Below are 13,719 nucleotides of genomic sequence, written 5' to 3' on the forward strand. Positions count from 1 at the left end.
AATAAGTTAATATAGTACTAATACTAACTACTACTATAGTACAGTAGTAGTAATATACTTATTTGTGTGTGTGTGTGTGTATATATATATATATATATATATATATATATATATATATATAGTAGATATTTTTTAATGAATAAGTATTTAAACAAATAGTGGGTATTCCAATGGGATCTAATTTCTCCACAAACATGGCTAATCTCTATTTGTCCTTCTTTGAGATTTTATTTCTAGAACAAGTAATGAACCCTAACTTGTACAGTCACACCTTTCATTACATTGCTGATTTATTTCTAAAGTTTAATTCAAAACAAATATATCCAAAGGAACTTAATAGATAGAAGTAATAATAGTTATAATCATGCATACCACTTGGATTTAGATATTGTTTTCATGGAAGGCAGAGTGTAGTTAACTATTTTTGACAGAAGAAGGGATTTTAGTTTTTCATTTCTTGGTTTACCCACCCCAAATAGTGTAGTTCCTTTTATACCATCGAAAGGAATTATTTTTTCTCAATTAAAAAGATACTTGACAGTTTGTAAAAATATTAATTCCTTTATGGATGATGTTCAGTTATTAATAAATAAATTAAAAGATAATGGTTACAAAGACTAGCAATTAAAAAGTGTTTTATACTCGTTTCTAACAAATATGATAATATAATAAAAAGGTCATTCAAAATTTATAAATAATTAACTAATTTTTTTAGGTATGTGTTCAGTATACCTGGACAGAAAGATCAACTTCAAGCAGCTGGGCTTTTTTCAGCTCACTTGGTTTATATTTGAGCGCATTTTTTTTTAATGAAAGGAGAAGGATGGGAATTTAATTAATTATTACAGAACTATTAAGATAAGTTTGTTTTAGTTCATTTTAACACCTGAACACCATTTTGTAATAAGTATAAAAGTGTAGAGGTTGGGAGTCTTTCAAAAGTAGAAATAGGCTGGTTAATTTCTACTACAAGGTTATCTTTATATCTAAATATTAGGATGATTGCCTAATTTAGCATTTTGTAATATGTAATACTTATTGAAATGGGTGGAAGTTGGGAGTCTTAAAATTGTAGAATTCTATTGATAATTAAGATAATTAAAAATGACCAAAAATTAAATATATTGATGGCTAGAAGAATTAAGATTCCTAAAAATGTGTTAACGAGTATTCATTACATCAATTAATGTCATGTAACATAATCATCCTATGATTGAAACTGTGATTAAATCTGTTACTGTCATGAAAATAATCAACTCATCAAAATTAGTGTTTCTAATTATTACTATTTTGGATTATTCCAACTATCCAAGCCTCGTGAGAATAATTGATTAGTTGAATGTACTCAATTAATGAGCCTGATGATTGATTGATTAGCAAATTCCACAAATTATCCTGCTCTTATTGTGTTGTTAGTCACTACTATTTAAAAGTAATCAGAAGGCCCAATTATATGGGTTATTAAAGGATAAAACTCACCAAATTTCTACACTGACTGTTAAGATGATCAAAATTTAATATAACTGGGACATTCTTAAATAATGCAGGCCTGCGATGATTTTATTGTCTTGAAATTTTTACATGTTCTACAGTAATTCCAATATGCTGAATCTGAAAATGATATTGATTTTTCTCTATCACATACAGATTTTTCACAAAACGTCATATGTACTTTTACATAAGTGAATCATATTCATTGAAATTGGGTCACATTTTGTTATGCTTTAAATGTTGACAACCACTGGCTATAGATTTCTCTAGACCAAGAGAGAGTCTTATTGATCGTTTTAGAACCCAAACATAATAAAAAAATTTCATTGTGGTAAATGAAATAATAATTTGATCTAACAGTTGTTTTTTTTCTTCCTGATTTGTAAACAATCTTTATGTGATATAAAAAAATTAATATTATTTTCAAAATCTGCATAGCTGAATTATTGGAAATCTGTAATTAAATTCGCAGGCCTCTGTAATCAGAGCCTAAATCAGGGACCTTCTCTTTTTTGGAGGAAAATTATAAACAGTCAATTATACAAATAATAAGTAGAAAGATATTTTTACTTACCTTATTACTGCTATAGATACTTCTCTGATGAGTGATTATGTTTTTGAGCAACTTCTTCTTAGATAAGAATTTGTTGTGAAATTCAGAGCAACTTTTATGTTTACCTTTGAGTTTCACAGCATGTAATTAAAACATCTACTATTTGCATTTGTCTGTCTCTCTTTGTTTGGCTGGCACAAAATCACCATTTCAGTTATGTTTGCATTAGTGGTACCATGTAGTATGCTGCAGCCTGCCTTATAGCCAATTTCAGAAGCAGCAGCAAAGGCTATGCTGTGTCACTCCAAACTGTGTGATAATTTATGTACTCAGTTAAAATGATTTGTTTCTGTTGACTTAGGATTGTCAGAGACACAAAGAACTGAATACAAGTTTAAATAAATTACAGATCATCAACAGAAATTAAAACCAGAATAATCAGGCATTCCAAAAGATATGTTGGGACACCAGGACAATGTTTCCAAAACCAGGACTGTCCCAGGCAAATTGGAATGTCTGGTCACTGACACTGAATGATGTTTTCGTCTGTTTTATTAAGGAAAATGTATATAGTTTTGTTATATTTTCGTTACTGTTGCAATGTTTTCCCTTTTCTTATTCTTGTTACACTATGTAACACAATATTTAATTTTGGATTAAAAAAGCTTTTTTTTAAAGGTTTGTTTTATAAGTGCTATTTTCTGTTTACCATTTAATAAAGTTATGTATGTAGTGCAGGGTTTCCCAAACTTTCTCAGTACAAGATCTCCCAAGAACATTTTGTATCCTGATTGAAGATCCTTACTCAATTGATCTATAGATATTGAATGCCTTAACAGTATTGTGTATTTGCTATGGCCCTCCTGACACTTTCCTGTGACTCCAGATTAGGAAACTGTGATGTAGTGTGTTGTGTAAAAAAATTATTTTTTGTTCTTGAATTTTGTTGTAGAAGTTCAGTTAATGGACAAACATTTTGTCTAAGGAATATTTTCAGTTTATTATACATATCAGTAATACTAGAACTCAACCCTTTTTCTGTATTCTAAATCAGTTGTAAAACACTAATTACAAACATCTTGAAGAAGGTACATCTTTGTTTATTTGTATGAAGTTCAAATTGACAACTCTAAACAAACTTACATAGATAAGTAAACCCATAAGATGAATTGCATTCTTCCCTTACCCTCAGCCTTCACGTTAAAAATGTTTATAAAACCAAATTTTCTATAGAAATTCATAAACCCTTTTGGTCATGCTTTTGAAAGAGGATCATGAAAGTTAATTTTGTCTTTGTAGACACCTGACTTTTATGTGGAAATGAAATGGGAATTTACAAGCTGGGGTAAGAAAACTATTTTAAATAATTAATGATTTATTAATCTTAATTATTATGAGTTGTCCTGCTTTTAAGTAGTTCAGGGTTTATTAACCGTAACCATTATGAGTTGTTTTGTTTTAAATAATTCAGGATCTTTTAACCTTGACCATCATGAGTTATACTGTTTTAAGTAATTCAGGATTTATTAACATATAGAAACATATACTTACATTTCTGCACAACAAAGGGTTATTAAATAATTAATATTTGAAACCATAAGTTTCACAAATATTTCATTTCTTGAATGAAGCTTCCACCCTTACACACATTAATCTGTATTGCACCAGTCTATGATGTAAGCAGCATTAGACTATAGCCCTCCACCAGTAGCAGGGTGTCACATCCTTCATGCACAACAAGTTTCATGAGCACTAATTTTGGAACAAATGTTTTTTTCCTTGGCATTGCTTTGTTTAGATGTGTTTTTTCTTAATAATTATCAACATTTTTGAGCTTATTATTTTAAACTTTTTTTACCATTTGTAATGAATTTTACCTTTAATGAAACAAAAAAAAAGCAGATGCACCAGGTGTGAACTTGTTCTTTGCACCTGTCTAATGCCTGTTGTCTCTTTTTTGGTAACCCATTGCACATTGTGAGACCTTATGTACATGTGATGATTCCTGATAGATCCAAGCACCTCTCTAGCATTCTACCCCCTTGTGAATTCTTTCCTTCTTGGAGTGGAGGAACTCTCCAGTTCCAAGTTGCTGGGGAGATCATTGTTGACAGTTCCCCATTTGGTCAGTGTTATCTCATTCGTATGAGAATAAGTGGATGTACCCATTGATGGGAAGTAGTGCAGGGGTATTTATTCGATAATGATGTTCAAGTCACCCTACTACACTATGAACCAAGCCATTCTCAGAGGTTTGGTTAGCTGGATCTTTCTTGTGTTCACTTCAGATACATGTCTGGAATATTTTTTTCCAGCATCTGGTTATTCTGGTAGGTACTTCATGTAACTATTCCTTTAATATGGAATGGCCTGACTTATTGCCCTACTGAGAGATAATAGGTGATTGAGCAATCTTATATTCACCCATCTGTGAAGGTTATTTGACAATATTTTTTGCTATGTCACCTTTATTAGGCAAAGAGAACTTCCTGCATGAAAAAGATGTGGTCTCCCACTGAGTTATGCTCCACTAGGCTACCCTTTCCCTAATAAGTGATATGCTCCATAGATTATCCCTTTCTGACACTATGATTTCAGAAACAAGCTCATATTTGTAGTTTCTTTTAGTTCTATCAGCTCCTTCACCATCTTATCAATGCAGGATGCAAGCTCTTTCTTGTGCAGAGAAGGGAGTAAATGTTTCTGAAAAAACATTTTCCTTACATGAAAAAAGGTTTCAGATTGATGCACACCTCTCTGTACAACTTCTCATCTTCTGCCCCACTTCTAGTGTCTTTCTTTTGCTTTTCAAGAAAGAGCATTTTTTTCAGTGCTAGTGCTCATGGAGATTATTGTGCATGGAGGATGTGTCACTCTCCTATTGGTGAGCTGTAGTCTATTGATGATTACGTAATAGGCTGGTACTGCATATTTTAATATGCTTACAGATGACAGCTTCATTCAAAGCTTGAGATGTGTGCAAGAACTTCACAATAGGAGTTTGAGGTAATAGCTCTTTGTTGTGAAGAGAGGTGAGTGTTGATATGAAATACACTTTCAGGTAAGAAAAATGTTAGGTTTTACACTGATGAAGGGTGAACAGATATTTTTAGAGAGATCAAGTGTAAACAGATACACTTAGGGAGATACTTTTAAGAGGTGAAAAGTGAATAAATGCTTTTAGAGAGAAGTAGTATGAACAGATGTTTTTCCAACAATGAAGTAAAAACAAATACTTTTAGAGATATTTTTACAGTGATGGAGTTTGAGCAGACACTTTTACAAAAATTAAGTATGAACAGTTACTTTTACAAAGGTGAAGTTTGAATAGATACATTTAAAGAGGGGAAATGTGAACTGTTACTTTTATGAAGATGAATAGATTCTTTTATGTAGATTGAGCTTAGATGTTTCTTTGGAGTTTATTGTATATATATATGTGTTTGAACTGATTTTCACAATGTTTATATTTACATTTTCGAATAAATTGGAGTGTTGATTTATGAAGGTTATATCTTGTAATCAATCAAAATATTTTACTTAAAGTACTGAAAAGATCTTTTGAAAACTTGTGATTTTACCTACAACATGAATACATATGTAAGTAATAGCACTGAATTCAAAGCTAAACATCACCACTGTAGTAATAACTATTGATTTAATTAGTTTTAGTGTTTTCTTCTAGTTCCCCTGGTGTCCAGAATGTGCCCGAGTGATACTTATAAAGTTTATAAAAGTGGTAAGAGCACTGAGATCTTAAGCTTATTGATAAAGTATTATCCACAAAATTTCTGCATATATACTTCACACCATTATGTCTTAAGTGTAGTGATAAAGTATGTATTATCTACTAAACAAACTTTATACAACTTATATTAAGTTTATGATAAATATCTCCAGGAGAGTAACATACAGAATACTGAATGTTACACAAACTATACTTCATTATAAATTATTGTGTTTATGGTCAATGTTATCAGGAGAGTAACCTACCAAATACTGAATGTTAAACAAAACCAAGCTTCATTGTAAATTATTGTGTTTATGGTCAATGTTATCAGGAGAACTTATTGAAGTCTGAATGTTATACAAACTATACGTCATTATAACTTACACCAACTGTATAATACCAAGTGAAGCCGACTGTATAGTGACTTTTGTCACACCTTATACTTGTTTAGGATACATTTGCATGTATATATACATACTAAACATACAACAGATGCATTTCTACGTGGTGTATGTGTGTAGTGTTCAGACATGTTCATAAACCAAACTCCATTATAAATTATATTGAGCTTACAGTCAATGTAAACAGGAGAGTAACCTACTGAAGGCTGAATGTTAAATAACATTCAGCCTTCAGTAGGTTACTCTCCTGTTTACATTGACTGTAAGCTCAATATAATTTATAATGGAGTTTGGTTTGTATAACATTCAGCTTTCAGTAGGTTACTCTCCTGTTAACATTGACTGTAAGACTCAATATAATTTATAATGGAGTTTGGTTTATATAACATTCAGCCTTCAGTAGGTTACTCTCCTGTTTACATTGACCGTAAGCTCAATATAATTTATAACGGAGTTTGGTTTATATAACATTCAGCCTTCAGTAGGTTACTCTCCAGTTAACATTGACTGTAAGCTCAATATAATTTATAATGGAGTTTGGTTTGCATAAAATTCATCTTCAGCAGGTTATTCTTCCTATTATGTTGATCATAATCTTAATAAAACATATAATAATGTTTATTTGTATAATATTCAGCCTTCCGTAGGTTACAATCTTGTTGATGTTGACCATAAAATCAGTATAACTTATAATCTACTTTGGTCTGTATAATATTCAGAGATCAGTAGGTTAATCTCCCTGTTAATGTTAACTGTAAATTCAGTTTTAAGTTACAATGAAATTTGATTTCTTTAGCATTCAATGTTTAGTAGTTTACTCTTCTATTTACTTTGATCAGAAACTCGCTATAACTTATAATGAAGTTTGGTTTGTATAACATTCAGTCTTCAGTAGCTTACTCTCATGTTAATATTTTACCATAAACTCAATATAGTTTTTAAAATACAGTTTCATTTTTATGATATTCAGTTTTCTGTAGTTGGTTACTCTCACTGTTAACATTGACAGTAAACTCAATATAACTTATCATTAAAGTTGGGTTGTATAACATTCAATCTTCAATAGGTTATGCTTCTGTTAATATTCACTGTGATCTCATTGTAACCTTTAATGTAATTTGGTTTGTATGCTATTCTACTGTTAATATTGATCATAAACTCAATGAAACTTGAAATGTAATTCCAATATGGTACTTCCCTCATCTCACAAGAGAATTCTCATCCAGTGCTGCCCTCTATATGCAAATTCTTTCTTTATGCATGCCACAAGCCTTCTGCTCCCCCATATTGGAATCGAATGATTTGAACATGTCTCTCATGTAAATCATCATGTGTCACTTCACCACCAATATTAGTGTGACATATGTGATGCACGTGACTCCCTCTATATGCCTCTACTGAACTATCACTTCTCCTTTGGCAGTACTTGTGCCCGGACATGCTTCTTTTTGTTTGTTTTAAGTTTCACGTTTGTCTTTTGTATAGTCACGAAGTGTTCTTCATTTATTTTTACTTCTAGTTTCTATTAAAAGTGTTTCTTAACTTCACTTTAATCCCAGTTTATTACAGTCACATCGTTATTCATACTATTGATTCTTGGCTGACTCTTCCTCATTATGAATTCTGAAGTTCATGTTATCACTTTGGTGTCACACCTGCGGCTAGTGCTATGTCTCAGGCCTCAGGTGCAGGCGACCCAGCAGAGGATTTATCTGTGTTTATTTGCTGGTAGATTGAACGTTACATGGGTCAACCTCTGTCTCCAGACTTTGCCCCACTTCTTCCGGAAGAAGCTGAGCCTGTTTAGGTGGATGAGGACTTGGATCGTCTATTTACACCAGATTTTCACATGCCTTCCCATGCCCCGCCTGAGGGGTCAGTTAGGCCTATTAGTCTTTTTGGATTTCACTTCTCAGGTATGTGACATTTTATCCCTTTTCCCTATTTTGTATGAGCTGAATCCTTCCTTATTATATGACCAATCTTCCCATTCTTATTTGGTTTCCCCCCTCCCTCCCTGGATATTCGGGTACATGCTGACCAATTTGCCTCACAATTGTGTGACAGGATTAGTATGCCTTGCATCACATGGGCTTCAGATCAGTTTACTTTTCCTTATAATTGTGCGGACCACCCTTTTTTGAACGAAAATTGTTAGGTTCCATTTTGCCTGTTTGGGGTATGGCCCCTGAATCTCCTGTAAGTCTGGCCCATGCCCAATTTTCCCACCTTCATCTTACTTTCCGAACTCTTTTATGATATCTCTCTACCATCCATCTCCTCTCTGAGGCTCTCCACCTAAGTCCTGAAAGGTTTTTCTGGGAACATCCTCTCCCCTCGTTCCTCCATGTTGGCTCATTTTTCATCTTTGGCTCTGGCTTTAGATATGTAGTTTCTCTGTTGTTTGTATATTCTAGGTTGTGATGTGACCTTAACTTGCATCCATTTACCATCAACTTATCTTCGTGATTTATGTATGGCCCCATTTCTGTGGCAATGTATCTTGGACACAATCCCTGAGTCTTTGGAATCACAAGTTGCATCAGTACAACAACAGTCTACCCTTTATAACCTTGTTACTCGTTTGTCTCAGTCGGAGCCCAATATGGCACCTGTTACCATTTCCCATCCCTCCCTTTCTCAACCCTTACCTGTTCCTTCTTCTCGGGGTGCCTTGTCTCGTTATTTTCATCGACGATGCTCGTCACGTCACCAACAATATTGGTGACTATCTGGTGGGTTCTGGTCTGATGGGAGTTTGGTTTGTCAATTTTTTTTTTCAAGGATCATTGGGTGCTTTACGTTTTATCAGAATCATTCATGATCCCATTTTTTTCCCCACCTCCCATGTCTTTTATACCTGTTTCCTTCTCTTTGCCTTGGGATCCCATGACCAGTCAGTGTCTGTTGGAGGCAGGTCAGTAGCTACTATCTCAGCAGGCCATCAAACCTGTTTTACATCCTTCATCAAGTTTTTATTCCAGACTCTTTGTTGTTCCCCAAAAACCTGGGGAATGGAGGCCTGTCATCAATTTGTTTCACCTCAATCACTTCGTTCAACTGCCCTGTTTTACCATGGAGTCATTTCTCACCATATGGTGGGCATTTTCTCTAGGCTTATAGATGACCAAGATGGACGTCACCAATGCTCACCTCCACATCCCTATATCACCACAATCTCATCCATAATTTCGGTTCATCCATCACAGGGTGGCTTATCAATTTTGCACCCTACCTTTTGGGCTTGCTTTTGCCCCTTATGTTTTCTGTCGGGTGGTCAGAAGTTTTGCTTGCCATCTTCATGTTCAGGGGTTGTGATTTCACCATTATATGAATGATTGGCTTCTGCTGGCTCATTCTGAACTGGAGTTGGCCCGCCATGCTCGTCAGCTCATTCTTGTGGCTGCTTGGATGGGCTGGTTAATAAAATTGGATAAGTCCTTCCTTTGGCTTACCCAATATCTCATCCACTTAGGTTTCTTTTTTGACACTCATTTCAGTCAGGCCCAACCTTCTCCTCTATGACTTCAATCCATGGAACTGTTAGTTCCCCAGCATTTTCAGCTCCCTCACTTTCTGCTCATGAGGTCCTATCACTTTTGGGAATGTGATCTTCAGTAATGTCACTGGTTCCCCTCAGTCATGCGCATATGCGCTCCCTTCAGTGGGCTCTTCATAATCAATGTAATCTTATTCGGGATCCCATGTCAGCTCTCATTACCCTTTCTCCTACCCTGATAGACAATCTACATTAGTGGTTGGACAAGGCCCATATGTCAGCAGGCATTCCACTTCCTCTTCTTTGTCTGGATTTATATCCTTTCATAGCTGCATCCCTCCAGGGCTGGAGGAGCATGGGTCAAACCAGGAGGATTTGGGTCATTGATCTGTAGACAAAATATTTTTGCATATCAATGTCCTCGAGTTTCTCATGGTTTGTTGGGCTTTGAATCACTGCCTTCCTGTCGCCAGTCATTGTCTGGTGATGATTCATTCTGACAATTCTACAGTTGTAACACATCAATCACCAGGGGGTCAAGATCTGGTTTCGAATGTTGTATCTACTATATTGGGCCCACATGCACCACATTCATCTCTTTGCATGTCACTTTCAGGATGCTTTCAATCTCCTAGAGTATTGTCTTTCCTGCCCGACCAAATATATCTGATGGAGTGGTCTTTAGATCTCTTAATTTTCTAGTTGCTTTTCAATTGGTGGGGTCTCCACCATGTAGATGCATTTACCATATACCTCAATCACAAGTTACCCCTCTTTTGGTATTTCCTTCTTCTCTTAGCTTGTAGACGTCAAAGGTCTGATATGTTTGCCATTGATGTTTTATGTAAGCTTTACAATCCTACTTATCTTCTCCTTTATCCAGATCATTCCTTCCTCCAAAAAACCTTGGTGGCTAAGGAATGTAACTCCTCCTTTTTTGCCTATTTCCCTTCCTTCTATTTCTCACATCTACCCTTGTCCCGATCTGGATAAGACTTCTTATGCAGGTCTGTTCTCTTTGTTGTTATATTGCCCACATGATGTCCTTCCATTGTTCCCGACTCTTTATCCATTGGCAATCTTCCTCTGTTCAGGATCGTTCCTCTTCTACTCACACCAATTGGGTTTGACTTTTGATTCGATTGGCATATTCCTCCTAAAATTTATTCCAGGTATTTTGTCATCAGATTCAACACCTCACCTTCTCCCTTGCATCTCATCTTTCTCGGCTGTTAGAGGAAATCCTACAGTTGGGCATGTGGACTACATCTAATACATTTGTCTCCCATTATTTACACTATATCTCAGTTTCTTCTTCCTCAGGTTTTCATCTTCCATCTGTGGGTGTTTTTCATGCTTCAGTGCGACTTTGACTGGGTAAGTTTATATTCATACTTTCTTTTCCTTTCAGGGGCCCTTGCTTCATTTACTCATATGGATCCTGCTCTCTGGTGAGCGGTGCCTGATCATGTATTCTTCAACTTGAAATCCACATTGTACAGCCATGTTTACTCGTGCTGTATCTTCCATGGCTTCGCAATGCTCATTGTTGAGATTGGTGTTCCACAAGATTGCTTTTAGGTGAATAACCTTGTGATGTAATTGCTTCCAGACCATACCACTCGTAGACTGCATGGATAAAGCAGAAGGGGATAGCTGACCATCCCTGCCATGCCTTGTATTGAATAAATCGGTATGGTTTATTTTTCAAAATAGGGTTTGGTGGTCACCCATTGCACTGTTTAAGGTGATGATGTTTCTCTGCACTCTCCACTGCATTCTCACCTTCTTTCTTCTAGTTGAGTATGGGAGTCCTTTCCACTTTCTAGTTCCAAGCCGATGGGTTCCACACAAAGATGGCTATAACCATTCAGTGCAGAGTAGGGCAGTGGTGTTCTATGGGTGTAGATGATGTGCTATCCTCCAATATACAAAGAAGTGAGATGTGAAATTGCAGTTCACCCCTTCGATTGGGAGCCCTTATCCTACCCCTTTGTAGATATAGGTACCTTGTGGTTGGGTTTTAGATTTAGAGTAGAACCAATCAACATAAGTCCTCAAACATGTTTATGGATGTCTATATTCCATCCTCAATCATATTCCTTCTGTGTTGTGGGTCACAGTGGAAGTAAGGGGGATTGTTCTTGTTCTGTCCTTTTTACTATTTCTTGTTGTATCTTATTCTGAGGATGTTATTGCTTTTTGGATGGTTCTGGTCAGTTTTGCTGTTGGAGGAGTTGATTTATATTATGTAGACATCCATTTCATACTGGATATTAGGTCTTTCTGATTGATAGATCTAATCTAAAATGTGTCATGCTCAGGAGTCGGAGTGGTTCTAGATTCCCCCCGGTCTCTTGAACTTGAGATGAAGACAGTGTGTGCATGGATGTCGGTTCCCAGTGGCATAGGCTTTGGATGTAGTTGACTTACCAAGTACAGTCCATTGCATCCTAGCCACTCTCCATATAGGGCTGCATCCATTTTTTTACCCACTTTTATATTTTGTGGGATTGAGTTACATACATATTTATGTGGTTAGGATCACTATCCTGCCACAGTTCTCTTCCACTTGGATGTGCTCTTCTCTTTTTCTGTCCTTACCTACTACACATTATGTCAGATTTTAAAAAATAATTTTATATATGTATATGGGTTCTGTTTTTTTTGCCAATTGTCGAAATAAATGGCTATTACTTATATTTCTTAATAGTATAAATATATACTATATTGTTGTTGGGCTTAGGATTTTTAAACAGTAGGTGTCTGTGACTTATTAGTGATAAATTCAACGATGAATAAACAGCACACACTTGTTTTGAAATAATATATACATATGTATATTCAGAACAAGTTAAACATATGTATTCACACGATAGAGAATATAAGCATATCACAAACATTATATCAGTATACAGGCTCTCCAGCGTTCCTAGTATTCCTAGTTTTTTTAATTGGTTCCTAGTTTTTCCTAGTTTTTACAAAAGCTCCTAGTATTCCTAGTTTTTTTTAAATTGAAGAAGTATTTTTTTCATGATAACATGTTGCAATGTTTTAAATTGTGTTTTTGTAAAGTATTTTTACAGAAGATGTTCAGAAGCTGTTTAGTTGGCATGTTCCTTTGCTAGCAGTGTGGTCCGGTGTCAGTTTGTGACAACTTAAACAAGACAATAAAAAAAGATTTTTATTAGTTTCTTTCAAATTTGAAAGGTTTAAACTGGTAAAACAATAGCTCTGCTACAGGTACATGGCATTTAACACACCCTTTGTAGGCAGCCTGACACTGGTCACAGCAAAGCATCTAATAATTGTTACCAAAATGCTCAAAAGTAAGTAGTGAGGTACTTAACAGCTGTGTTTTAAAAAATTAACATTGATCAACAGTACTAAAGAAATTTGTAAAATTTAATATTTTAATCTTAATGTTTTGTTATTTGAAAATAAAGACAATATAATTAAATAAAAAATTACAAATACTTTGAAATTTGGTAACAACCTAGTCCCATCAGCAAAAGCATCATTGGGGTAGAGACATAAGAGACATACATCAAACATTTAACTGTTTTGATTAAAGCTTACCTTAGTGAACATAGGTTGAGATGGCTGGGTTATGCACCAGATAGATCAAGGTTTGTTGTCTTGTTTTTTTTTTAATAGATCTATAGATGCAAGCACATCTTAGTTGTGCTTGTGTAAATGTAATTGAATGAACTCTCTTTTCAGATAAATGTAGATGCCCACCAGGCATGGTTAGTAGTGTTAGTTACAGAAAGCTATTGTCTTTGGGGTTAAATTTTAAGCTTGGCTTGACAAGCTAGACAGTAGTGGACATTATCTGTCAGAATGGTGTAAACAGGATTCTATGAACTGCTTCTCAGTCTTTTGTTTTGTGTGTTGCAAAACCATATCCTGTTCTAATACAGGCCTTGTGCAGCTAGTTGGCCATGCCGATGGTCAAAAACACAAACAGGCTATGAAAGTGCGTAATGATAAAGGTCAAACATTCTTGTTTAAAACTCAGGCACCTGGAACAAGTAAACAAGGC

The 13,719-nt window shown here is 35.0% G+C and overlaps 1 protein-coding gene across 1 annotated transcript in view; it reads left to right on the top strand.

The window, feature by feature from the left end:
• Positions 1-13,719, top strand: part of LOC106471154 (ankyrin repeat domain-containing protein 13D-like) — a gene marked incomplete at its 5' end in the record, with an annotated part of 85,510 nt that overhangs the window by 30,179 nt on the left and 41,612 nt on the right. The window contains 2 exons of the mRNA XM_013931742.2: positions 3,344-3,389; positions 5,730-5,783. Of these exons, the coding sequence (XP_013787196.1) occupies positions 3,344-3,389; positions 5,730-5,783 (100 nt within the window). The remainder of the gene's footprint in view (positions 1-3,343; positions 3,390-5,729; positions 5,784-13,719) is intronic.

The sequence above is a fragment of the Limulus polyphemus genome, unplaced genomic scaffold, assembly GCF_000517525.1.
Source record: "Limulus polyphemus unplaced genomic scaffold, Limulus_polyphemus-2.1.2 Scaffold4442, whole genome shotgun sequence".
In the NCBI taxonomy this organism is placed as follows: Eukaryota; Metazoa; Arthropoda; class Merostomata; order Xiphosura; family Limulidae; genus Limulus; species Limulus polyphemus.